Source organism: Pistacia vera, unplaced genomic scaffold, assembly GCF_008641045.1.
Source record: "Pistacia vera cultivar Batoury unplaced genomic scaffold, PisVer_v2 Contig656, whole genome shotgun sequence".
In the NCBI taxonomy this organism is placed as follows: Eukaryota; Viridiplantae; Streptophyta; class Magnoliopsida; order Sapindales; family Anacardiaceae; genus Pistacia; species Pistacia vera.
Window position 1 is genome coordinate 803,118 of NW_022196508.1, and position 27,519 is coordinate 830,636.

The window sequence follows — 27,519 nt, forward strand, 5'->3', positions numbered from 1 at the left end:
ATGGTGCGGCTTGTCCCCTTAGAAAATAGGGCTTCCCTGCTAAATCTGACGAATATCTCCGCCTTGCCCGATTGACATCGCGACAAAGTATTCAATTTCAACTACCACAGAGCATGCATTTTCCACCATTTGCCAAGTCCTCATTTTCACAAAAGTAGTGCCGCAGATTCCCAAATCCTCAAGTAGCAGGAAGAGGGAGCAAACCCCGTGTTAACACCTATTTATACGAATGATTAAGATCTATTCCCCATTGATATTCACTCTCCATAAATCGTGCATTCTAATTTCTAGCTAATGGATGTTAAATCACAGTTCATTTATCATGTCTAAGTAAAGCAACTCAAATCCTAACCTTAATGAAAAATCAACTTCAAGAATGCAATTACATGCCTTGAATGAACAAACACCATTCATAATCACAGGCATTACTCCGTATGGGTTATCAATTCGAATTTTCATTGGATCATTGCAATTCATTATCTTTTAACTCTTGAGATGAGATCAAGGACAGAGATCAAATAACAAATTTGGACAAAGTACATTTTTTCATTCCTTTCTTAGAAAAATAAAAAATAAAAAAATTCTTAGCAAGAAACCAGTTCATTTATTGGTCTGCAACATGTTAAGGATTACTAGTCATAAATACAAAGAAAGCTTTATGATTAGAATTTTGGTTTTTTATTATTATTATTATTATTATAGCTTATCTGTGAGTTTGAACGTGTATATTTTATATAAAAAAAAATATATTAAAAGAATAGTACAATTAATACATGGATCGAATTGATATTAGGAATAGAAGACAAACAAACTCCAATGAGAAACTGACAATATGCTTATAAAGTTATAAATATAAAACTTGTGCAGTACTCTTAATTAATTTGTTTATTGTCTTCTTCCTGTTTTGAAGAAAAAAGGTAATAGCCATAAAATTAGGGTAATTCACTTTCGGTGTCGACTTGTTCTCTTTATCATGTTAATTAATTTTTTTTTACAGGACGCGTTCTAGTACAGTGCAATACTGCGCAACAAACGCGCCCTGCATCTTCTTTATCATATACACCAAATCGTTTTTGTTATATTTTCTGACTTATACAGCGACTTCCTTAACCTCCCTTAAGCTCCTCCTTTTCTAGTTTTTCTGTTTTCTTCTCCTTCACCGCTTCAGAGACCACTCCTGCAGATCTTTTTTTGTTTTGGCTAAAAGAATTCTTTTGAGCAGAAACCACATCGCTTGATATTTTACTCCTCTCCAATTCTCCTATTCACCCCCTTTTTTTAAGCAAACAAAAAAATCTCCCATTTCCTTTGTTTCTTGTTTAATGAAAAAAAAAATTGTTTTGTTACTGTCTCTGTTTTAATTTCATTTGCTTTCTTTCCCTCTATTTTTCAAATGTAAAAATACGAGTGAGGGAGGAAAGAAAAAGGGTTGAAAATGGTCGATATTGCTGGGAATGTCGCAGGTATTGTGAGCGCTGTTCTCGATGTTGACAAGTGCTTTATGTACTTGCTCAACCACAAGAGCAACATAAGAATTCTCGAAAGAGAAGTTGGGAAGCTGAAGGTTGCAAGAGATGAAGTGGAGCGTAAGGTTGAAGTTGCTAGAAACAATGTGGAAATGATTGAAGAGATTGTTGAGCAGTGGGTAATTAAAGTGAACTCCATCGTTCCTGAATCAGAGACGTTGATTAAAGAGAGAGCAAACGTCCGATGTTTCAGCTTGAAAGCCGGCTACAAACAGAGCAGGAAAGCATCGAAAAAGGTGCAGGATGTTGCTGAACTCCTGCATCTACAAGAAGCATTCGGCGATCAAGTTTCCCGCCCTATCATTCATGAAGACACGAGGCTTATATTGAATAAAGATTACTTGGCCTTTCAATCACGATCGTCCACTTTGGAGGATGTATTGAAGGCATTAAAGGAGGCCGAGGTGGACATTATTGGGGTTCATGGGATGGGTGGCATCGGTAAGACCACCCTAGTCAAAGAAGTTGGTAGGCAGGCCAAGGAAGACAAGCGATTTGATAAGGTGATTTTTGTAGAGGTAACTGACACTCCGAACATAGAAAAGATACGAGAAGAAATCGCGAATGACTTAGGTTTGAAATTTGATGATAAGGGGACTGAAAGTGGAAGAGTAAATAAATTATTTGCACGATTGAAGAAGGAGAAGACAATCCTAATAATTTTAGATAATATTTGGGTCGATCTTGATCTGGAGAAACTAGGAATTCCTTTTGGTGAAAATCATAAGGGATGTAAACTATTGTTGACAGCACGGGATCGAAATGTGTTGGACAGCATGGGTGCAAAGTCTTTCTCGATTGACGTTTTGAAGGAAGATGAAGCTTGGAGGTTGTTTAGAAAGATGACAGGTAATAACGTCTTTTCCTTGTACATTTTTATTGGTTTGTCACAATTTTTTTAATACTATGTTATAAATTTCACTCATTTCAGTACTCCCCGGATCTATAAAGAAAGTTTTATTCATTTAAATTTTGTAACACATAAATATAAAGAAAAATCGAATGAATGATCATTAAAGAGAAAGTCACAAGATGATCAGAAGCGCCGATGAATATTGTGTCAATAATTTTATACAAGAAAAGTGGAAAGAGAAAAATCATTTAAAAAAAATATTTTGAAATTAAGTGGTATTTATTTATATATTTAGATATACTAACAATTTTGAATGAGAATTATTTAGAATGGTGTTTGATAAAAAAATAGGTGGAGAGAAATAACAATAACAATTTTCAAGGAGAATTATTTATACAACACTTTAAAATATATACGAATACTTTTTAGCACCTTGATTTATAATTCTCATTTTCCCTTGTAGGTGAAGTTGCTGATACATGTGAGTTGCAATCTGTGCCGAATGATGTATGTAAGGAATGTGGTGGTTTACCCATTGCCATTATTACTGTAGCAAGGGCATTAAAGAACAAGAGACAACTATCTCAATGGAAAAATGCCTTACAAGAATTGAGAAGGCCTTCCCCAACAGAGTTCAAAAGAGTGCTGAAAGTAGGGGTGTAACCAAACCGAGTAGCTCGTGCTCAGCTCATCTTGAGCTCGAGCTCGACTTGATTTATATTGAGCTAGGCTTGAGCTCAAACTGTTCCAAAAATAATCGAGTTGAGTACTGAGCCTGACGACACTCAACTCATGAGCTTAACAGAGCTTGTGTAATTTTAAAACGGTTACAAACCCCAATTCATTTTCAGTCTAATCCAATTTGAAATCCCCTTTTCCTCTCCAGTCTTCGATTTCGGCCACCTAGAACCCCAAATCGCGATGCGACACTATGCACACCATGCCGAAGTCCGTCAGTCTCCAACTCTCTACCAATCTCCGTTAGTCTCTGCCAGTTTCCAACAGTTGAGGACTTGAAGTAATTCATCAGTCTTCATGTTTCTTAATGAAATTGTGTTTGAATAAGATGTGTAAAGTGTGGTTATTAAGATGGTTGTGATGCACTGAATGTTTGATTAAGGCATTGAGATGGTGTAAACTGTAAAATGAGAAGCCGAGATGGTGTACAATCAAAGAGAGTTTAAGGAGTGCTTCGATGTTGTGTCTCTATTTTTGTTAGGAAATGGAGTTTTGACATTAACGTGTTGATTGTGCTTTTCAATACCTATTGTGTTGTGTTTTCATTTTTAGTATAAGGTTCTGTTTTTGTGAAATTTTAATGTTGAGGGATTGACATTTTGTCGAATGAAACTTGCATTTTAGGGTTAGTGAGACATTGGTCTTTGATTCAAAGATTTTTAATTGTCAATGGAATCAGATTTTTTCTTTTTCAAAAATCAAGGCAGTGCAGTGCTGAAGTTGTTGTTCTCTATGTTTGTCCTTTTTTCACAGTGTTACTAATTTAGGTTCCGTTTAATAAGTCGGTATCTTTGCAGAATTTTAGATATGTTTAGATATTTTAGACATGTTTGTCCTTCTTTCAAAGTACAATGGAGATTTGTGAACAAGCCCAACTCTTTTTTTCAATCCAATCCTTTGGATACTAGTAGTTATTTAATTCAAATTCATCAAAAGACGGATTGTAAGAAACAACGTCGTTTATTTATTTTAAAACCAAGAAATTTATTAATTTAAAAAATATATACAAGTAATGAAAATGGGTTCACTTGAACCTACTAAAATTTGACTTTAATTAAAATAAGTTTATATTTTATAATGATTAACAATTTTGGCCCTATTTAAATTAATATTGACACACTAAAATTTATATTAATCAACAATTTTTGACATTCTCTCTCTTCTTCATTTCCTTTCCTCTTCTCTCATACTTTTTTCTTATTTTGATTGCATTAATCAGGAAAGGCTATTCATTTAAAGGTCATAAGGTAAGATAAAAGAACATGAGATAAGAACTTTGTAGGCAGTAAGCAATTTAGAAGTCAGCAAATGCAATCCCACATACCCCAATCCAATAAGAAATTGAAGCTCATTAAAACCTAATGAAATTATAAGTCAGTCTAAAAACATAAAACACCCCAACCCAATGAAGTTATGAATTATCCAAAAGGCTTTTGCTTTCCACCAAAAACATTATGAAATATGCAAAAGCTGTATTTACATATTATTGTTCATCAATTTCAATTGCAGGCTGCGACCAGCTGATGTATACATCATGATCATAATTGATATTCTTTGAAAAATAAATGTTAATGTGATAGGATAGGTCTCTTCCACCTCTCATTTTATTTATTTTAAAATAAAAATAAATGAATGAAATGATAAACAATGAGACTTTCGGAGACTGGAGAGAGGAGGTGCACTTCTCATTTCTCAACACAATTCACTGAATGAAATTGACATGCCTCCCACGAGTAGCCCACTTTCCTGAATTTTCTAAAGCAGGTTACCCCACTCTTCACAATTCACATGTCCTTCATAATACCAAATCAACATAAAAAAATAGGAACAAATAAACAACACATCATGGAAATTTGTTGAAAGATTAATGAGATCGAGAATATTGTCATTTTGTTCCAATTACTTCCAAATGAATATCCCACCCATTATTTCTGATACTATGATAAGATAAGAATGGACTGTACAGAAACAAGCTTAGCCACAAATTTAATCATCTCATCATCCTTGTGGAAAATAGCTGGCCAGCATATGAGTTACCTTCAACTTAAAAAGCTTTTCCAACATACATTCTAAAGCCGGCCATAACTATTTATGTCTAACTTTATGTCCAACATGTTAAGGATTACTAGTCATAATCGTAAATACAAAGAAAGCTTTATAATTATAATTTTGGTTCATTATTATTAATCTGCGAGTTTGAATGTGTAATTTTTATATAAAACAAATATATTAAATACATGGACGGAATTGATATTAATGAGGTGAAAAGAAGGGGCATGGGATGGGAGGGTTTGAAGGAATAGCAGAGGGGTGAAATTATATAATTTGGAAATAGGCTGGTTAAAGATTAGGTAGGAGTTTAAGGTGTGGAGTGGAGGAGATATGGACGCTATGCATTGGCCAATTAATATTTTTCTGTTTGCTTCTTCTCCTTCACCGCTTCAGATAAACACTCTCTGCAAAAAAAAATTTTTTTTTGGGCCTTTTGGCCAAAAGAATTGTTTTGAGTGGAAATCACATCTTGCTTGCTTAATTATCGAAAATTGATGGGTGCTTTTGTCTATTATTTTGGATAAGATTTTGGGAATAATATTATGGATAAAATTTTGGGAATAATATTAGATAGTTGAATAGGATAAGTATTACGAGGTAAAATTTAAAAATTAATAAAAAACTCCATAGGTTTGCTAATTTAACTAAACACCCTAACATATAAAAAATTTGTAAAATAACAAAAACACTCACATCTATCCACAGTGCTAGATTTCGGCTACCACTGTCAGAATCTAGTGAAAAATGGCGTTATAACATAGACCGATCGAATCTGGTCAGTCGTGCATCGATATGACATTTTTTGGCTAGATCTGGCCGTCGACGGTCATAAAAGGCTAGATTTGGCCTTCAATGACGACTAGATCGATGAATTACCAGTCATTTTCGATCGTTTTTAAGCCGTTGTAATAGATTCTGATAATCGCCGACGGTGGTTGTCAAAATCTGATAACTATGGGTGAATGAGGGTGTTTTTGTTAATTTTTAAATTTATTTTCTAAGAATGTTTATTAAATTAATAAATTTAAGAGGTTTAAAAGTAATTAAAAAAATAAAAAAATATTTTTTAAATAATTAAACAAACAAATATTTTATAAATAGGATTGAGAATAATAGGGAAATATCGTATGAAACAATAAAACTAACATATATTAATAGGGAAATATCGTATGAAATAATAAAACTAACATATATTATTTAACATTATCTCAATAATCTTTTATTATCCTTAATGAAATGATAAACAATGAACTTTTGGAGAGCGGAGAGAAGAGGTGCACTTCATAATAGTCAATACAATTTAATGAATAAAACTGACATGCCTTGTATAGGCTGACACAAGTAGCCCACTGTCCTAATTTTTCTAAAGCGCGTTACCCCACTCTGCACAATTCACATGTCCATAATTCCAAGTCAACATAAAAAAAAAAAAAAAAAAAGGAACAAATAAACAAACACGTCATGGAAATTTGTTGAAAGAGTAATGAGATTGAGAATATTATCATTTTGTTCCAAATGAATACCCCACCCATTATTTCTGATATTATGATAAGATAAGAATTGGCTGTACACAAGCAAGCTTAGCCACAAATTTAATCATCCTTGTGGAAAATGGAAAATAGCTGTGGAAAATATCTGGCCAGCATATGAGTTACCTTTGACTTCAAAGCTTTTCCAGCACGCATTCTAAAGCCGCCTTAACCATGTTCACAACACATGATTGCACCTTGTTGCTGTTTTTGTCCTTTTTAGCTGACTTCGAGTTTTTACATTTACCAAGAAGTTCTTTATTTCCTTTCCCCCCCCTTTTTTTTAGAAAAAATATATTTTTCATTTCTAACTTTATGTCCAACGTGTTAAGGATTATTAGTCATAATCGTAAATACAAAGAAAGCTTTATGATTATAATTTTGGTTTATTATTATTGTTATTATTATTAACTGCGAGTTTGAATGTGTAATTTTTATGTAAAACAAATATATTAAATACATGGATCGAATTGATATTAATGAGGTGACAAGAAGGGGCATGGAATGGGAGGGTTTGAAGGAATAGTAGAGGGGTGAAATCATAATTTGAAAATAGGCTGGTTAAGGATTAGGTAGGAGTTTACGGTGTGAAGTGGAGGAGATATGGACTCTATGCATTTGCCAATTAATATTTTTCTGTTTGCTTCTCCTTCACCGCTTCAGATAAACACTCTTTGCCAAAAAATATATTTTTGGCAAAGGAATTGTTTTGAGTAAAAAGTAGAAACCACATCTTGCTAGCTTAATTATCGAAAACTATATATTATTTAACATTATCTCAATAATCTTTTATTATCCTTAATGAAATGATAAACAATGAGACTTTTGGAGAGTGGAGAGAAGAGGTGAACTTCCTAATAGTCAATCAATTTAATGACTGAAACTGACATGCCTTGTATAGGCTGACACAAGTAACCTACTTTCCTAATTTTTCCAAAGCGCGTTACCCCACTCTTCACAATTCACATGTCCTTCATAATACCAAGTCAACATAAAAATAGGAAGAACACATCATGGACTCTTTCAACACAAAGCCATACTTGTTACAAAATTTTATCTCGTATATGATACGAAAATAGTAATTAATACTACAGTTTTCAAATGATGTGCATCCAACTGATACATGGAATAATATGACATAATTTTGATTGTTAATTTATTATAAATTAATATTAATTGATGTTCAAGATTTTATCACGTCACTCAGAATATGGATTCGATATATAATTTTTGACAACTCTATCATTTTTCTAAGAAGAAAAGATTACGGAGAGCAAAATCTTTAAGCAAGTTATATAGCGGAAGCACTAATCCAATTAACATTGTTGAAAACAAGGTTAGAAATCACTTGAAGTCACCATTAAGCTAATGCATGGTTTGATAGAGTTCAATTATAACTATACGATATACCTTAGTAGACATGATCCGTTTTGGATTGAAATCACGTAAATCTATTTTTGAAATTAACGCATGTATCTTTCACCTAAAAGATAACTATTATATTGAGAGAATCTATCCAAACCTTACAAATTAAATATCTAGATTCTCATTCACTAATGATTTGTTTTTTATGTGTTTACCATTGGAGTGATTGTTCACTCTGGGTACGAAAGGTCTTAAGGCAGAAATGAATGGATACTCCCAAAAGCTAACGTACCCACTAGCACTACCAAAACTCCTCCTCTTTGCTAACAGTGTGATACAATTATGTCACAGAAAAGATGTTACTAGTGAAGAAAAGGCATTGAATTTGGAGCGTTTGCGAAAGGGCAGGAGGGTCCCCGACTCATAATGGCCACTTGCCACTACCCACTGCAACCTGTTTTGGAGTTTTGCGAGAGGGAGGATGCGAAGCTTTAGAATGGTTAAACATGTGACGTTGTGGCTAAAAAACAATAAATTATGAATAATGAATAATATCTTGACCAGACATGCATGGTATTGTTTGCTTTCTCAGTGGGGTTATAATTTGAAAAATAAAAATAAAGTTGAAAGTTAAGTATGAATAGATGAGGAGGAGGTGTCAAGTGTAACCATTGACTGAGCTGGACCAAGAAGAGAAAGACTGATTCTTCTTTCCCTCTCCAACCTAGCTATAAGAATAAAGCTTAAAAATGCATCCCCCGTGGAAGAGCCGAGAGAGACCTTCCTTGTGGCTGCCTAGCCAATCTATGATGTCCTTAAACTGCAATCTACTTCTTGCATTCACATTATATTTAGCTTTAATGAGCCCGATTGAGGTTTATTCATTGTTGTGAGTAACAACTTAACTAGATCCATCGGTTATAAAAAGTAGTAAATATGTTCAAATGTTAAGAAATAGTAACATTATAAAATAGATCCAATTGTCATAATTAATTTCTTAAAGCACACTTTGTTGTCATAAAATTGTTCAGTTGTATAATTCTACATTTGCTCCCTGTTTGTTTTGTTGTCATCTCAGTTTTATTTTCAATTAAGGGAAAGATAGAGTGTTGAAATTGTTGCTTTCATTGCTGCAAAAATTGTTATGGAACATTTTCTCTATGTATTAGAATTAGAATGACAACAAGAACAACTTATAAAATCTGAAACAGTAGAAGTTGAGAAACAGATACATAAAATAATCATCTCATCATTCTTGTGGAATACAGTAGACGGAGTTTTGCTGCCTCAACGGCCAGATCTGGCTTTTTCGGCCAGATCCGTGGCTGATATGGTCGAAAATATCCAGATTTATGGCTAGATCTGGCCGTTGCGGCCGCAAAACTCCATCTACGGCGTCGACGGCCAGATTTGGCCGTAGATCTAACCTTTTCCGATCAGATCGGCTACGAATCTGGCCGGAAAAGGCCAGATCGACGCGTTACGACACAGATCCGACGGGTCTATGTCGTAACGCAATTTTTGGTCAGATTCCGACGGTGGTGGCCAGAATCTGGCACTGCGGATGGTAGGGGTGTTTTTGTTATTTTATAAAATTTTATATATGGGGATGTTTAGTTAAATTAGTAAACCTAAGGGGTTTCTTAGAAATTTTTAAAATTTATAAAAAACTAAAATATTAAACTTTCAAGGCCATTTTAATCATTTCACTGTTAATAAACAGAAATCATAACAGAACATGATGAAAGGTACCTATTTGTTATTTTAAAATCTTTTGGATACCAACTTATTATTTTCGTAAACTTTAGGTATGTTTAAATCGTTCTCTTTTAGAATATTATCATTTTGTTCCAAATGAATATCCCACCCATCATTTCTGATATTATGATAAGATAAGAATGGACTGTACAGAAACAAGCTTAGCCACAAATTGAATCATCTCATCATCCTTGTGGAAAATAGCTGGCCAGCATATGAGTTACCTTCAACTTAAAAAGCTTTTCCAGCATACATTCTAAAGCCCACTTTAACCATGTTCACAACACATGATTGCGCCTTGTTACTGTTTTTGTCTTTTTAGCTGACTTCGAGTTTTTACAGTTACCAAAGAAGTTCTTCATTTCCTGTCCTTTCTTTTTATTTTTTATTTTTTTAGAAAAATATATTTTTCATATCTAACTTTATGTCCAAATGTTAAGGATTATTAGTCATAATCGTAAATACAACGAAAGCTTTATGATTATAATTTTGGTTTATTATTATCGTTATTACTATTAATCTGCGAGTTTGAATGTGTAATTTTTTATATAAAACAAATATATTAAATACATGGATCGAATTGATATTAATGAGGTGAAAAGAAGGGGCATGGGATGGGAGGGTTTGACGGAATAGTAGAGTGAAATTATAATTTGGAAATAGGCTGGTTAAAGATTAGGAGTTTAAGCCTTTAAGGTGTCGAGTGGAGGAGATATGGAGTCTATGCATTGGCCAATTAATTTTTTTCTGTTTGCTTCTCTTTCACCGCTTCAGATAAACACTCTTTGCAGATTTTTTTTTGCTAAAATAATTCTTTTGAGTAGAAACTCATCCTTGCATAATTATCGGAAACTTTTGGAGAGTGGAGAGAAGTGGTGCACTTCCCAATAGTCAATACTATTTGATGAATGAAACTGACATGCCTTGTATAGGCTGACAGAACTAGCCCACTTTCCTAATTTTTCTAAAGCAGGTTACCCTACTTTATTTTTGGAATTCACGCCCATCTTTACTAGAATTTATCTATTATATTCAAAGATTCAACCAGAGGCTTATAAATTACAGTTCTAGATTCTCAGCGTATAATACGCGTATAAAACGCGAATTTGCTCAACTAGTTCATTACTGAATGAGAATCTAGAATTGTAATTTATAAGCCTCTGGTTGAATCTTTGAATATAATCAATCGTATTTGCATATAAAATGCGAATTACTATATTTTATAAGTACAATCGAATTATATATAAATTATATGTTTTAGTCATATAATTCGTATATAATTTCTATATAATTCGATCATATTTTTTTTTTTAAAATTTTGTTATTTATTGAGTCAAAACAACGCTGTTTTAGATAAAATTTGATCAAAACAACGTGATTTTATGCTTAGTATCTTAAGCGCGACGTCAGCCTCTTTTTGGCGCCTTTTCTTCCCTTTTCTGCGCCCGCTTCCTTTCTCTTTCTTTCTTTTGGCGCGCCCTCTTCTTTCTTTTTCTCTTTTTTTGTGCCCTCTTTCTCTCTTCTTTTTCGGCGTCTCTACCTCTCTCCCTCTTCATCTATTCTTCAACAAACACCACTGATCGTCTTATCAACGAGCCGAGCCGAGTCGAGCTTTTGGTTTATCGAGCTCGGCTCATTTACAACAGTGTCGAGCTCGAGCTCGAGCCTGCCGAGCCTCAAAATTGAGACTCGAGCTCGAGCTCAAGTCAAGCTCGATAAGGCTCGATCAAACCACCATTTATCCGGGTTTGATCGAGCCAAGTTTCCTTTTTTTTACAGCAATCTGCCTGCGTACAGCATTTCATATTTACATCCAATGTTGAATTAACCATGATAGTTTTGAACATTACAAAATGTCTATTACCTTACAAAATCAAAAAATACTTCTGAATATATACAAATAACATTCTTAGGAGATTACCGATTTCAGAGTGTCTGGTTCGCAATTTGGGATTTAGGGGTCTTTGATTGCGATTTGGGATTTAGGACAACTGGAATGGGGAACTAAAATACGCTATGTTTTGGTGTATCGTGTTATTTCAAATTTGCACATTGGGGGGGGGGGGGGGGGGGGGGGGGGGGGGGGGGCTGTCATTTTTTAAACTTTTTTCACTGAAAAATATCAGTTTAATACCTAATAGTTTAAAAAATCACCAAAACACCCTATTAAGTGTACAGTGCTTAATCGAGCCGAGCCGAGGGAGCCCACGAGCCGAGCTTCACTGTGTTCAAACTCGACTCGGTTAACGAACCAAGTTCGAGTCGAGTCGAGTCAAACCGAGCCTTATCGAGCCGAGCTCTAAATGAGCTTTTATCGAGCTGAGCCGAGCAGGCTCGGCTCGGCTCGTTTACAGTCCTACTTATCCTCTTCTTCTTCAACTTAAAAGACAAATAAAATTATTTGTTTTATTTAATAATTAGTCACTTCTATAATATTTGTAATAATAAATTAAAATATTATAATTAAAAAAGATATAAATTATATACCTATAAAAAAAATAGAGAATAATTAATTCAATGATCATAAAAAATACTAAAATCAAGATTAATATTATCGTATTTTTCAAAACGTATTATTGATAATATATCATATTAAATCCATATATATTCATATCGTATTTTTTTCATATTCGAATTTTTATAAACGTATTTTTTATCGTTTGCTATATCATTTCCGTAAAATTCCTGTATCCTTTTTTTACCGTACCCGTATTTACTAACTATCTGTAATGATATGTTTTTTTTATGTGTTTACCTTTGAAATGATTGTTCATTTTGGGTATGAAAGGTCTTGAGGCAGAAATGAATGGACACTCCCAAAAGCTAACATACACATTATTACACAGTTAAACACTAACAAAACTCCTCTTCTTTGCTAACAATATGATACAAGTATGACACAGAAAGGATGTTACTAATAAAGGCATTGAATTTGAAGCGTTTGCGAAAGGGTAGGAGGGTCACCGACTCATAATGGCCACTTGCCACTGCCCACTGCGAACTATTTTGGAGTTTTTAGAGAGGAAGCATGTGTGAAGCTTTAGAATGGTTAAATATGCGACGTTGTGGCTAAAAAACAATAAATTATGAATAATGAATAATATACATGCATAGTACTGTTTGCTTTCTCAGTGGGGTTATAATTTGAAAAATAAAAATAAAGTTGAAAGTTAAGTATGAATCTATGATGTCCTTAAGCTGCAATCTACCTCTTGCATTCTCATTATGTTTGGCTTTAAAACATGAATGCCCTTGAGGTTTATTCATTATTGTAAGTAACAATTTAATTAGATCCATGGTTCTAAAAAATAGTAAATATATTCAAACATTAAGAAATAGTAACATCATGAAATAGATCCATCCGTTGTAATTAATTTCTTAAAGCACACTTTGTTGTCATAAAAATTGTTCAGTTATGTAATTCTACATTTGCTCTCTGGTTACTTTGTTGTCATCTCAGTTTTATTTTCAATTAAGGGAAAGATAGAGTGTTGAAATTGTTGTTTTCATTGCTACAAAAATTGTTGAGGAACGTTTTCTCTGTATATTAGAATTAGAATGACAACAAGAACAACTTATAAAATCTGAAACAGTATAATTTGAGAAACAGATACATATTAATCATATCATTCTTGTGGAATATAGCTGGCCAACGTATGAGTTGCCTCTAACTTTGTAGCTTTTCCAGCATGCATAAAGAAAAAGATGAAGTCGTCGGTGGACCTAGCTGTTTTCTGAGTCTTTAATACAATTATTGTGAACATAAAACGATTTCTAAAGCCTCTTTAACTGTGTTCACAACACATCAGTTATTCATCGTGTAAGACAAGATTATCATTTCAAATTGGCCGAATGACTTATGCATACCCAAAGTTTGTTGAAATGACAAGTTGGTACTTAAAAGGTTTTGAAACGACAAATAGGTACCTTCCGTCATGTTCTGTTAGTGATTTTAGTTAGATAATAGTGAAAAGACTAAAATGCCCTTGAAAGTTTAATTTTTAGTTTTTTATAAATTTAAAAAATTATAAAAAACCCCCTAGGTTTGCTAATTTGACTAAACACCCCAATATATAAAAATTTTATAAAATAACAAAAACACCCCCGCCACCTGCAGTGCCAGATTCCGGCCGCCACCGCCGGAATCTGGCCGAAAAATTGCGTTACGACACAGACCCATCGGATCTGTGTCGTAGCACGTAGATCTTTCATTTTCCGGTAAGATCCGTGGCTGATCTTGCCGGAAAAGACCAGATCTACGGCCAGATCTGGCCGTCGAGACCGGAAGCTCGCCGGAAAATTGTTTTACGACACAGACCCATTGGATATGTGTCGTAACACGTCGATCTGGCGTTTTTCGGCTAGATCCGTGGATGATCTGGCCGAAAAAGGCCAGATCTGGCTGTCGAGGCCGAAAAAGGCCAGACAGAGATCTGGCCTTTTCCGACCAGATCCGTGGCAGATCTGGCCGGAAAAGGCCACATCGGTGTGTTACGACACAGATCCGACGGGTCTGTGTCGTAACACAATTTTCCGGTCAGATTCCCGCGGTGGTGGTCGGAATCTGGCACTGTGGTGGCGGGGGTGTATTTGTTATTTTATAAAATTTTTATATATTGGGGTATTTAGTCAAATTAGCAAACCTAGGGGGTTTTTTAGAGATTTTTAAAAAGCTAAAAATTAAACTTTTAAGGGCATTTTAGTCTTTTCACTATTATCTAATGAAAAACACTAACAGAACATGACGAAAGGTACCCATTTGTTGTTTCAAAACCTTTTGGGTACCAACTTGTCGTTTCGACAAATATTGGATATGTATAAGTCGTTCTCCCTTTCAAATTTTCATTATCTTTTTAACTCTTGAGATAAGAACAAGGACAGAGATTAAATAACAAATTGCCCACCTCTAGACTAAATTTCTATTTATATACGGTCATAAACTTTAAGTTGAAATTATCAAATTAATCATTTATAATATGATTAACGATATATTTTATATGTTATTTATTTTCACATTCGATGTATTTCACAATCTCACGACATTTTGTGCAAGCATTGGATTTGTATATGTTAATTAATTTTTTTATTGTTTTCTTCCTGTTTTGAAGAAAAAGTTAATAGCCATAAAATTGGCTTTAATTTGAAGAAAAAAGCATAAGGTTGTTGACATGTTCACTTTCGGTGTCGACTTGTTCTCTTTATCATGTTAATTAATTGTTTTTTGACAGGACGCGTTTTAGTACAGTACAATACTGCACTGCAAACGCGCCCTAGATCTTCTTTATCATATACACCAAATCGTTTTTGTTATATTATTCATTCCGCCTCTAAGCTGTAAGCTCACTCTCTGCATTTGCTCTCAACCAAGAAACACACCCTCAACTCATCACTATTTCCTTCATATCCCTCTCTACTCCACTTCCCTTAACCTCCTCCTCCTTTTCTACGTTTTTCTGTTTTCTTCACCTTCACCGCTTCAGAGACCACTCCTGCTGATCTTTCTTTTTTTTTTTTTTTTTNTGTCATCTCAGTTTTATTTTCAATTAATTTCCTTCACAGCCTAACACATTAAGGAAAAGATAAGAGTGTTCATTCCTTTTCCCTGAAAATCAAATATCATTGATGAGCATCAATATTTTAATAATCTCATCATCCTTATGGAATATGAGTTGCCTTTAACTTTGGAGCAATTCCAGCATGAATAAAGAAAAAGAAAAAGTCATTGGTGGACCTACCTGTTTTCTGAGTCTTTAATACAATTATAATTTAGTAATATTAATGAGTTTCTTTTTATACTTAAACATTAAGCAGAAAATGCATTTAGTCGGTGTCCTATTCGCTATTTCTATCCCCCGTGAAGCAACCCATATACTCCATATCTTTTTTGATATATTTTCATTCCGCCTATAAGCCGACTCTCTGCAGTTGCTCCCAATCAAAGAAACACTCGGCTATTATTTTTCTGACTTATACCACAACTGATCCCTATTTCCTTCATATCCCTCTCTACTCCACCTTCTTAAGCTCCTCTTTTTCTACGGTTTTCTGTTTTCTTCTCCTTCACCCACTCCTGCACATCTTTTCTTTTTTCTTTTTTTGCTAGAAGAATTCTTTTGAGTGGAAACCACATTGCTTGATTTTGCACGCCTCTCCAATTCTCTTATTAACCGCTTAAAAAAAAAAAAATCTCCCATTTTCTTTGTTTCTTGTTTAACCAAAAAAAAAAATATATATATATTTGTCCTGTTATTGTCTCTGTTTTAATTTCATTTGCTTTCATTCTCTCTATTTTTCAAATTAAAAAAAAAATGGTCGAAATTGCCGGGAGTATCGCGGGTATTGTGAGTGCTGTTCTCGATGTTGGCAAGTGCTTTATGTACTTGTTCAACCACAAGAGCAACTTAAGAAATCTCGAAAGAGAAGTTGGGAAGCTGAAGGTTGCAAGAGATAGAGTGGAGGGTAAGGTTGAAGTTGCTAGAAACAATGTGGAAAAGATTGAAGAGACTGTTGAGCAGTGGATAATTAAAGTGAACTCCATCGTTCCTGAAGCAGAGACGTTGATTGAAGAGAGAGCAAACGTCCGATGTTTCAACTTGAAAACCCGCTACAAAGTGAGCAGGAAAGCATCGAAGAAGGTGAAGGATGTTGCTGAACTTCTGCAGCTACGAGAAGCATTCGGCGATCAAGTTTCCTGCCCTATCATTCATGAAGACACGAGGCTTTTATTGAATAAAGATTACTTGGCCTTTCAATCACGATCGTCCACTTTGAAGGATGTATTGAAGGCATTAAATGAGGCCGAGGTGGACATTATTGGGGTTCATGGGATGGGTGGCATTGGTAAGACCACCCTGGTCAGAGAAGTTGGTAGGCAGGCCAAGGAAGACAAGCGATTTGATAAGGTGATCTTTGTAGAGGTAACTGACGCTCCGAACATAGGAAGGATACAAGAAGAAATTGCGAAAAAATTAGGTTTGAAATTTGATGATGAGAAGACTGAAACTGAAAGAGTAGATAAGTTATTTGCACGATTGAAGGAGGAGAAGACAATCCTAATAATTTTAGATAACATTTGGGTCGATCTTGATCTGGAGAAAATAGGAATTCCTTTTGGTGAAAATCATAAGGGATGTAAGTTATTGTTGACAGCAAGGGATCAAAGCGTGTTGGACAGGATGGATTCAAAGTCTTTCTCGATTGGCCTTTTGAAGGAAGATGAAGCTTGGAGCTTGTTCCGAAAGATGACAGGTAATAACGTCTTTTCCTTGTACATTTTTATTGGTTTGTCACAATTTTTAATAGTGCGTTATAAATTTCACTCATTTCAGTGCTCCCTAGATCTCTAACGAATGTTTTATTCATTTAAATTTTGTAACACATAAAAATACAATACTGGGTTTTATTACGTGATTGGATCGATTTTTTTTTTTTTTTTGAAGTAATAATAACATGAAAAATAGTTCAATTTCACCGAATACTCGTTAACTATAACTTTGATATATTAAATATGTATACCAAAAGTTTTATTTGAAAACATGAAAAAAGGTTCAAATTTCACCGTTACTGTTAAACAAGACCATCTAAGCCTTAAACACTTCGTAAACAGCAAATGGTAGCCACAGGCACTTCTATTCCACCGCTTAAATTGTATCATCACTATTTAATTGTACCAAATCAAATGAATGATCATTAAGAGACAGTCACAAGATGATCAAAAGGCTGGTGAATTGTGTCAGTAATTTTATACAAGAAAACTGGAAAGAGAAATATCATTTGAAAAAAGATACTTTGAAATTAATCGATATTTATCATATATTTAGTATATACTAACAATTTGAATGAGAATTATTTAGAATGGGGTGTTTCATAAAAAATAGGAGGAGAGAAATAACAATTCACTCAATTTTTGCACTTTATATTTTTATTGGAGTGCTTTGGAGAAATAAAAGTATCTTCCTTCGGTTGAATCTTCAATTAGTTTTCTCCGCCGTTTGAAAATTTTCTTTAAGGTTTCAGTATTATTTGATATTTTAAATTTTTGTTATCAACGTAAACGTTAAAAGATTGATTTATATTTAACCTCTTTGTTTTGAGAATTATTGAAAAAGCAATTTGATAAACAAAATAATATAAATTATAATAATAAAGAATGATATTAACATAGGTACTTTTACGTTGATGTCGTCTTATTGGTAGGCCTTAGCCCTTTTGAACCAAATGGCTCGGACGTCCTGATGAACTTTTATATATAAGTATCAATACCAGTTCATGCATCAATATTATACGATCCCGTAATAATACATATTTTCATTATTTTGTCCTTTTAGTAGTGTTTACAGATTATGCGGTTGAAAATATTCTCAAATATTTAACAAACAAAAGATATATTTACTTTTTATATGTTAAACAACAACATTTTAGAATTAATTTTGTAATATATTCTTAAAGAATTCAATTAATTTTGTGATATATTCTTATAGAATTCTAAATTAATCAACATACTTAACAAAAAATTATCTTTCTACCACCTTGATTTATAATTCTCATTCCCCTTGTAGGTGAAGTTGTTGATACGTGTGAGTTGCATTCTCTGGCGAATGAGGTATGCAAGGAATGTGGTGGTTTACCCATTGCCATCGTTACTGTAGCAAGGGCATTAATGAAAAAGAGACAACTATCTCAATGGAGGAAAGCCTTGCGAGAATTGAGAAAGCCTTCCCCATCAGAGTTTGATGGAGTGCTAAAAGATGCATATTCAAAGATAGCATTGAGTTACAATTATTTAAAAGGTGAGAAACTCAAGAAAGTTTTTTTGCTCTGCAGTATAATGACACATGATGCTTCCATTTCAAATTTGTTCAAATTCGTTATAGGTTTGAATATACTTGAAGGAAATAATCTTAAAATAGAAGAAGCACGAGATAGTCTAGATGATCTTCTTCTTAAACTCAAAGAATCTTGTTTATTACTTGATTGTTCAAGTGAACGATTTTTTATGCATGATGTTGTTCGGGATATTGCTATAACAATTTCATATAAAGACCATCATGTATTTACAGAGAGAAATGATGTTAAAAATGATTGGAAAAATATAGATAAACTCATGAAGTGCACCAAAATCTCCTTAGCTAGTAGTGATATTATTAGTAAACATTGGGCTGAAGGTTTAGAATGTCCAGAACTTGAATTTTTCTATATGGTTATGGAAGATTCTTCTTTCAAATATCCTGAGAAATTTTTCTCGAGGATGGCAAAGCTCAAAGTTTTAAGATTGAATTGTTTTCCATTATCAATTAGTCTTCCATTAGGCCTTCAAACATTGTGTTTGGATGGGAGCGAAATTGGAGAAGTTGCTATGATAGGAGAGTTGAAGAAACTAGAGATCCTTAGCTTGTGAGGTTGTCGTAATATTAAGCAATTGCCTAAAGAAATAAGTCAACTAACTCAACTAAGGTTGTTAGATTTAAGCTTTTGTACGAATCTTCAAGTTATCACACCAGATGTCATATCAAGCTTAGTGTCGTTGGAAGAATTATACATGAGAGGATGCTCTGTTCTATGGGAGGTCAGAGGACCCAATGTTGAAAGAAATAATGCTAGTCTTGAGGAGTTGCTTCGTTTGTCTTTTCTCACCGCTCTGGAAATAGATATTAAAGGTGTGAAGATTTTGCCAAAAGGCTTTTTCTCCAAAGAATTGAAACGATACCATATATCAGTCAACCATGATGATGTGAGCTTCATGCATCCCTGGAACTTTGGGTTTCACTGGCACATGAGAACAATCAAATTAAAGCTTAATTCTTCAATTTGCTTATCGGAATTGCAGGGAATCAAGAGTGTTGAATTCTTATGTTTAGATGAATTGCAGAATGTCAAGAATGGTCTTCAAGAATTAGACAATGATGGTTTTTCACAATTGAAACATCTCTGTGTCCATAATAATCCTAACTTGTTGTGTCTAGTTGACTCAACAAAATGCGTAACTGCCTTCCCCCTCTTGGAGTCACTGATTCTTTTCAATATGATTAATTTGGAGAGGATATGTAATGGTCAACCATCAACAAAGTTCCTCTGCAATTTAAAATCCGTAGAAGTGAAAGGTTGTGACGAATTGAAATTTCTCATCTCTTTTTCCACTACCAAAACTCTTCCACAACTTCAAAGACTTACAGTGGAAGATTGCAAGAATGTGAAAGAGATTTTTGTCAACAATGGCAGCGGTAAGATTGAGTTCTTTCAATTACGCTTACTAACTCTGAAAAAGCTTCCGAGGCTTGGAAGCTTCTGCTCAGGAATGACAACAACATCAACATCACAATCGAGACATGATGAATTGACACTGTTTGACGAAAAGGTAAGCTATACCTTCTACTTTTCTATTATATATATAAACAATTTTTAGTTCTTTACTTTATCTGAGAAAATGTTGGATAAACAATTAACTTTTACTGCAGCTTGTCTTCCCCCTCTTGGAGTCACTGATTCTTTTCGATATGATTAATTTGGAGAGGATATGTAATGGTCAACCATCAACAAAGTTCCTCTGCAATTTAAAATCCGTAGAAGTGAAAGGTTGTGATGAATTGAAATTTCTCGTCTCTTTTTCCACTACCAAAAGTCTTCCACAACTTCAAAGACTTACAGTGGAAGATTGCAAGAATGTGAAAGAGATTTTTGCTATTGAAAGAGAGGAGAATGTCAACAATGGCAGCGGTAAGATTGAGTTCTTTCAATTACGCTTTCTAACTCTGAAACATCTTCCGAGGCTTGGAAGCTTCTGCTCAGGAATGACGACAACATCAACATCACAATCGAGACATGATGAATTGACACTGTTTGACGAAAAGGTAAGCTACCTTGTACTTTTCTATTATATATATAAACAATTTTTAGTTCTTTACTTTATCTGAGAAAATGTTGGATAAACAATTAACTTTTACTGCAGCTTGTTTTCCCCACTTTGGAGGCTTTAGAGCTTGAATGTATAGGATCTGGAATGATTTGGTGCAGCCACCTTCCAACATTCATGACATCATCCTATCATAATTTGACAAGCTTGACCGTGCTGGGCTGTGGAAATCTAAAATACATATTTCCAACTTTTATAGTTCAAAGCTTTAAGCACCTCCAACACCTTGAGATTTGCGAATGCAGAGATTTAAAGGAGATTGTTGCTAATGGAGCAGAAGCAACTCCTAAGTTTGTCTTTCCACGGATAACATTTTTAAAACTTGACAACCTACCAAAACTTACAACTTTTTATCTTGGAAGACATCTTTTGGAATGGCCGTTGCTAGAGAAGTTACAGGTTTGTAATTGTAAAAAAGTAAAGATATTCACTTCAGAATGTGGTAGCTCCAATGAAAACAACACGAAGGCCCAATTCAATATTTCAGAGCCGGCCCTCTTCTTGATTGAAAAGGTAAGTATCTATTTTCTTTAATTAATGAAAAAGAAAATAAACAAAAAAGAATCATTAATAAATTTAGATATATGCTTTCTATCTTTTTATTTTCTTTAACAAAATTTTGATATATAAGAAAAAAATAAATTTGTAGCTTGATTTGGACAAATTTATTATGAAAAATTACATCATCCAATATAAATATGAGACATTCTCCTCCAAAATTAACCACCGGAAACAGTTGATTTCAAATTAGGCATGATCTAAATTTAAAAAAACATTGTTTTGCCACGTCAGTTTGTCTTTGGTGTTCAATTCAACATTTGTTTCCCCTTCTGTTTCTTGTTAAAATTATAAACTATTGGAATATTAGTGTTTAACTCCAACTTGCTGTTGTCAATTGATACACAGATCAACCCCGATTTGAAGGAATTGATAGTGGATAGCATGATTCCACTTGGAATCCTTGAGAGATTTAACAACCTAAAAAAGCTCAAACTAAATGGGGATTCAGACGAAGTATTATTCTCATGTAAAGAAGAAGAGAAACATATTGAAATACCAATGAAGATAAAACATTTATAGCTATATCATCTTCATCATCTAAAGTACTTGTGGAAAGAAGACTGCAAGCTGGATCCTGTTCTTCTGTTTCAAAATCTTACCCATCTGACAGTAACAGATTGCCATAAAATAGAGATGAACTTAATAACACCTTCAGTTGCCAGAAGTTTGCGACAATTGAGGGAAATGAGTATCTGCAGATGTGATATGATAATAGAAGTAGTAGCAGATGAGAGAGATGCAGCAAAAGATGAGATTGATTTTCCCAAATTGAAGTCGCTGTCACTCTGGTTTTTAGAAAATCTCATGTGCTTCCACTCTGGGAATTACATTTTAAAATTCCCATCTTTAAAAGAATTAAAAGTGATGTATTGCCGCAATATGAAGACTTTCTCTCAAGGGGTCTTGAGCGCACCAAAGTTACGGAAGGTAGTAGTAAGGGAATGTTCATATGAGTGGTTGAAGGGTGATCTTAATTCAACTATACAACAATTATACCAAAAAAAGGTATGTATTTATTTACTTAAGAGAATAACTTTCCTTTTAGTTTTTAATAGATAGTTAGATACAACTATTTAGATACCATTAGCAAAAAAAAAAAGGTAAATAAATAAATAAATTACATCTTTTAAATTTCATAAGTAAATTCACATTTTATAGTTTCATAATGATGAGAAATAGTAAAATAATTAAAAAGGTCAAAACAAAAAAAAGAAAAAAAAAAAGAATGGTAAACTAGTACATTAAATATCAAAAATACGTTTATAATGTTCCATTCATTATTTAGTAATTGGTTGAGACTTAGGGTATACAATGGGCTCATGCTTACCCCATACATGTAGGCCTGTGAACCCAATAGGTCAGCATGTGTCAAGCCGAATGTGCATGTAGACAACCATCACTATCTCCACCACCTTTGTCATAACTTCCATACACAGAGGACCAGGATTTGGTATCCAAGCCTATAAATAGGACTTTAATTTGTGTGAATGGTTAAAGTAGATTATTAATTGAATGAACATCGCTTTCTTGCATTTTTGCTTTAAAATTATTTATTTATTTTTCCCCTTATCTATCAATTTCTCTGTCAATAATTCTATCTTGTCTATTTCTAAAATCATTCTTAAATAGAACAATAGACTACATGTGGACGGTGTGGAAGTGAAGAATTCTATCAGTTCCAAAATTATTCAATATGAATCCTCCCATTTTGAACGATAAAATAGTTGCATAATGCTAAAAAAACAATATGCCACTTTTGGTACCAAACTTTTTTTTTTTTTTTTTTTTTTTTTTTTCTAATGGCTGAATTAGTAGACAAGTTATTACTATGTAGGTATTATTACTTAAACCAACCCAGCCTCCAGGTTTGCCAAACTCATAAAACCACTTAGGTATTTATAATGACGCAAAACCCCCTGTTATATAAAGCTAATAGATTCCCATTACATTTGTCAGTCTAAGGGCAAAATAGTCATAGCATGGATAAACATTAGAAAAAATAAAAGAAGAAAAACCAAAAAACTTGGAAAGTCCCATGAACACACATTACTATAAAGAATTTTTAAAAATTTTCCTAAAGTTCAAGCAAAAAGCCAAAATTCATCTATGAAGGAAATCCCTAGTATTGACCTTAAAATATGGACCAAAACCTAACTCAAAAACTCCACAAGTGGCTAACAAAATTTATTATTTCATTGAGAGCTTTTATCAAACACTTAGTGAGCCTTAGCTTTTGACATACAAAAATCAAGTATAGCTAACAAAATCAAAACATCTACCCAATTCTAAGACAGAGGCTTGTAACTAATTATATTTATGTAATATGAATTAAAAATAAGAAGCAAAATACCAGATAAAAAGCCTTACAAACTGAGATGGTGGGATCTTTGAGAGATATAAAAACGAGTATGAGCATAAAAAGGGGGGCGTAAAGTGATCACTTTCCATATATATATTTAGTTTTAGATGTAATAATGATGAGACCAATGGCAATTGCCTAGTTACGTTTCATGGTAATTGAATTATATTTTGACTTCTAAATTTGCATTTCAAGTATGTATTATTGATTTTTATTATCAAATGAATTATGTTATTATACAGCTTAACTAAGGCTGACCCACCAAATAACAACAAACTATAAGCTAATACTAACAAAACTATAAATTTTAACATGATTTATATTATTTATTTTCAGGCTTACTTTGATCCGAAGGCATTGACATTAATTGGAAAGGACGTCAAGCAAATATGCCGAGGCCAAATTCCAGATGAACCTGAGGTTGATCAAGTGAAAGCTCTTGAGATCTTTAAAGACGAATCAAGAAGCATTCCAGTTGAAATCCTTAAGACGTTTCACAACCTTAAAAGCCTTAAACTAAAAGCAAGTTCATACAAAGAGTTGTTCTCATGTGGAAATGATGATAAATGTGTTGGGACATTCACACAGTTAAAAAATCTGGAAGTCCTTCATTGTCACAATTTGACCACTCTAGAGCCATCTTCTACATCGTTTGAAAATTTAGTCACTCTGGAAGTACAATATTGTATTGGATTGAGGAGCTTATTGACATCATCAACAGCAAAAAGTCTGGTGCGACTCCAAAAAATGACAATAAAACAATGTAAAATGCTTACAGAAGTAGTAGCAAATGGGGGAGATGTAGAAAAAGTTTATCGTATGGTGAATTAATTTCTTTTTTTTCTTTCGGTCTACAATGACCAGGCTGCAAATTTACATTAATTCCGAACAAATCTAAAAATTCTCATGTCCTGTTTGACTATTTGAGAATCTGGATTCAGTTATACCTAGTCTAAATTGCTATCCACTTAAACAGTCATCCATTCCAGGCGGAGAGTGTAAGGATTCCCCTGAACAGCCCATACCAGTCACCACTAATAGTACTGTCTGAACCTATTTCTGCAAGTCTCACATTTCCATGCGTCCTTTTAAAACTGTTTAGATCAACGCCTTCAAAGCTACATTCTGCAGAGAATCCCTAATATCTTACAACCGAGCCAGATACGCTCAATATAGGGATGCTACTTCGATTCAATACCGGAGAACAGCTTCTGTTGGCTTTATCACAAAAAAAAAAATGTGGGGAATCAGGTTAAAACGTCACAATGATGTTGAAATACCAAAAGATACTTTCAGTTAAAAGCAAATTGAGCAGTTTTCTCAATTTCAAGAAGCGTTGTGTTAGGCACTATGACCATACTTTCATCCTCCTGTACGGGCAACAACATCTCGCCATTGACCAAGGCCCTGAAACCACTTTTCATTTTGGACCTATAAACATGAAGTAACATTATTAGACACAAATATGGCTAGAACCTCTAATGGTTATATAATTGTCCAACTTGATTTCTCCCCAAGTATCATCAAATCATCTAAAAAATGTAAAAATATAATCCATGACACCACCCTAACAGATGCCTAAGGTGCCATTTTGAGTCTGTCCAAAGATTTCAATGAACAGCATCTGGTTATCGATATGTTCATTTCCCGTGCGTAACAATCCTCATGTATATAAGATGGATAATGTAAATAGAAAAAAAAAAAAAAACAGTTTACATAGTACCATGGCCGCTTGCTGAGCATTACTTCAGCCCCTGTACCTCTTCGAACATTGAATTAGTTTCGTTAAAACAACATAAACCCAAGTAATGTAGGATAAATTTTACAAGAAGATACCAGGAATAAATTTTTTAATAACCAATATGTTAAATACAGCAGCATCTGTCACCTTAAACTGATATGTACAGACTACCCATATATTTAGGATACTGAATTCTGTGTCAAACCCGCGCTTTAGACTGTTTGCATGAAATTTTCTCAAATGATGCACTAAAAAGCTCACAAGTACCTAACCCAACAAAAGTAGTGGCCCATGAAGTTATTTATATGATTGACAAAGTTTAAAAAAGCTGGTGAAACCATCAGTTTCTCAACAGACTAGGCAAGCGCCGCCAACAATGCAACTGAAGGAATGTTCAACAAAGACTTCATTACCTCTCTGCAACCTTGAATGGGGTAAATTCAAGCATAACAAGGATCAAATGACCGTCCAACCAATCTACATTGTCAAAGAGGTCCATATGGAACATTCTTAAAGAACCCCCAGTCTGCATGAATTCTAACGTCTATCATGACGCAGTCAGAGATTTCGGACTACTTAGACATGGAAGAAAATGCGATTTTCATCATATCATGAATATAGACCAAATACTGTGTATCTTCTCTGGATATCTGTTGCATCGCAGTAAAATCAAAGTGTTCATATATGCCAACCCCCAAACTGTAAATTACTTACACAAACTTTTAGCACATGAAATATATTCCATTACCAATGAGTATCTGCACTGTATTTTCAGAAATCACTATACTAAAAAAAGCAGAATAAAATGGAAAGCCAACTTCCCTGCAGCATCTCATCGGGATGCATGAGTCTTAGCATAAAGGAGATTGCAAATACACTTAACACAATAAATATAGAAAAAAAAGAAACCAACTATGGAAAACAAAGTAAATTAAAGACCCTCTTTGTTGGCAGTACCTCCACATAATCATATGAAATACTCCAACTATTTTCCTCGCTCTCCATTTCAAAGAACCATTGTAGGCTGATGTAAATTCAAGAGCAATTTCACCATCACTTCATCGCAAATCAGCATAACCACATGGTAATACTTGAAATAAACTATTAGACTTTCCCATTCTTGTTGATAAACCCTTCTTCGGACGGGGCTTCAAAATTGCAAATCTCTTCAATACATTCATTGGCTGCTCTGTCATTTCCTGTACACTCTCATGGGTACCGCAACGTTTTAAGCACTCCCTTGCTACTGTATCTTCGCCACGAGGCGGTATTGCGGATCAATGTGGGTATTCTGCGATAAATCGGAATGAAATCTCAGCAAACTAACTGAGAGTATCCTCAAAAGCTTTTGATATTTTATTTTGGGACCAAGCTATCTTGGCCAATCGCCAGCACAATACAAACAATACGCGACAACCCCTCACCCTCCATGCCACTCCTCCAAACACTCCACGGTGCAGTACATGCAAATCCACCAGGTACCCCAGTGCACCATCTTCTTTATCCGATGATGCAACTTGCAACAAAATACTCACTTACTCCCTCGGTTCATCAAAACTTGACCGAACCAACCCTCCATGGGAAACCACGGTCTACCTGTTCTATAGAGACAACAATCAGCTGCGCTATATCTTGGCACAAGCCTTGTCTCTGACATAGTCTTACCAAGAACCACATCGTCAGTACAGTGCAAATACCCCTTCAGATGTTGAGTATTGGATTTCAAAGTGATTAAATTGCTATTAGGATGGTTGTACAGCACCATGATCCAGCCATAGCGCTTATCAGCTAATGCAGAAATGTGCTCTTCAGGAACTATGGAATGCGCGAAGGAGCTTCTAGGCGTTGCACACACCCAAGTCAAGAGTCATTTTTCTATAAGGTGGAACTGCAAACAACCAAAGGGAGAATGAAGATGGGAGGATATTGACCACAATGGAAAGCCTTTTTCAGACAACTTACATTAGCGTAGCCAATAGCCTTGCTGATCTATCACCCAAATATTTGATTGTTCCTTGATGCATGGCTAACACCATCCGTACTCGCCCATAGGTGGTTAAACTCGGTGACAAAGTCACTATCCTGATGAGTTGACGAACTACTCTACTACCTTGAACAGCGGTTAGAA

The 27,519-nt window shown here is 34.2% G+C and overlaps 2 protein-coding genes across 3 annotated transcripts; both read left to right on the forward strand.

The window, feature by feature from the left end:
• The first annotated feature begins 984 nt into the window (after positions 1 to 984).
• LOC116112011 (probable disease resistance protein At4g27220) lies at positions 985 to 19,958 on the forward strand. 2 transcript variants are annotated; one of them, XM_031398175.1, is made up of 2 exons: positions 985 to 2,375; positions 18,380 to 19,958. In XM_031398175.1, the coding sequence occupies exons 1-2, from the start codon at positions 1,436 to 1,438 to the stop codon at positions 19,216 to 19,218; spliced, it is 1,779 nt and encodes a 592-aa protein (XP_031254035.1). In that variant the 5' UTR covers positions 985 to 1,435; the 3' UTR covers positions 19,219 to 19,958. The 2 variants fall into 2 exon arrangements, with proteins under 2 accessions (XP_031254035.1, XP_031254036.1); XM_031398176.1 differs by lacking the exon at positions 18,380 to 19,958 and adding an exon at positions 2,843 to 3,741 and having other exon boundaries at positions 996 to 2,375.
• A 90-nt stretch (positions 19,959 to 20,048) lies between these two features.
• LOC116112033 lies at positions 20,049 to 24,455 on the forward strand. Its single transcript, XM_031398200.1, has 5 exons — positions 20,049 to 20,175; positions 20,276 to 20,668; positions 20,767 to 21,243; positions 21,637 to 22,296; positions 23,987 to 24,455. The coding sequence occupies exons 1-4, from the start codon at positions 20,116 to 20,118 to the stop codon at positions 21,808 to 21,810; spliced, it is 1,104 nt and encodes a 367-aa protein (XP_031254060.1). The 5' UTR covers positions 20,049 to 20,115; the 3' UTR covers positions 21,811 to 22,296; positions 23,987 to 24,455.
• Positions 24,456 to 27,519: the final 3,064 nt, after the last annotated feature.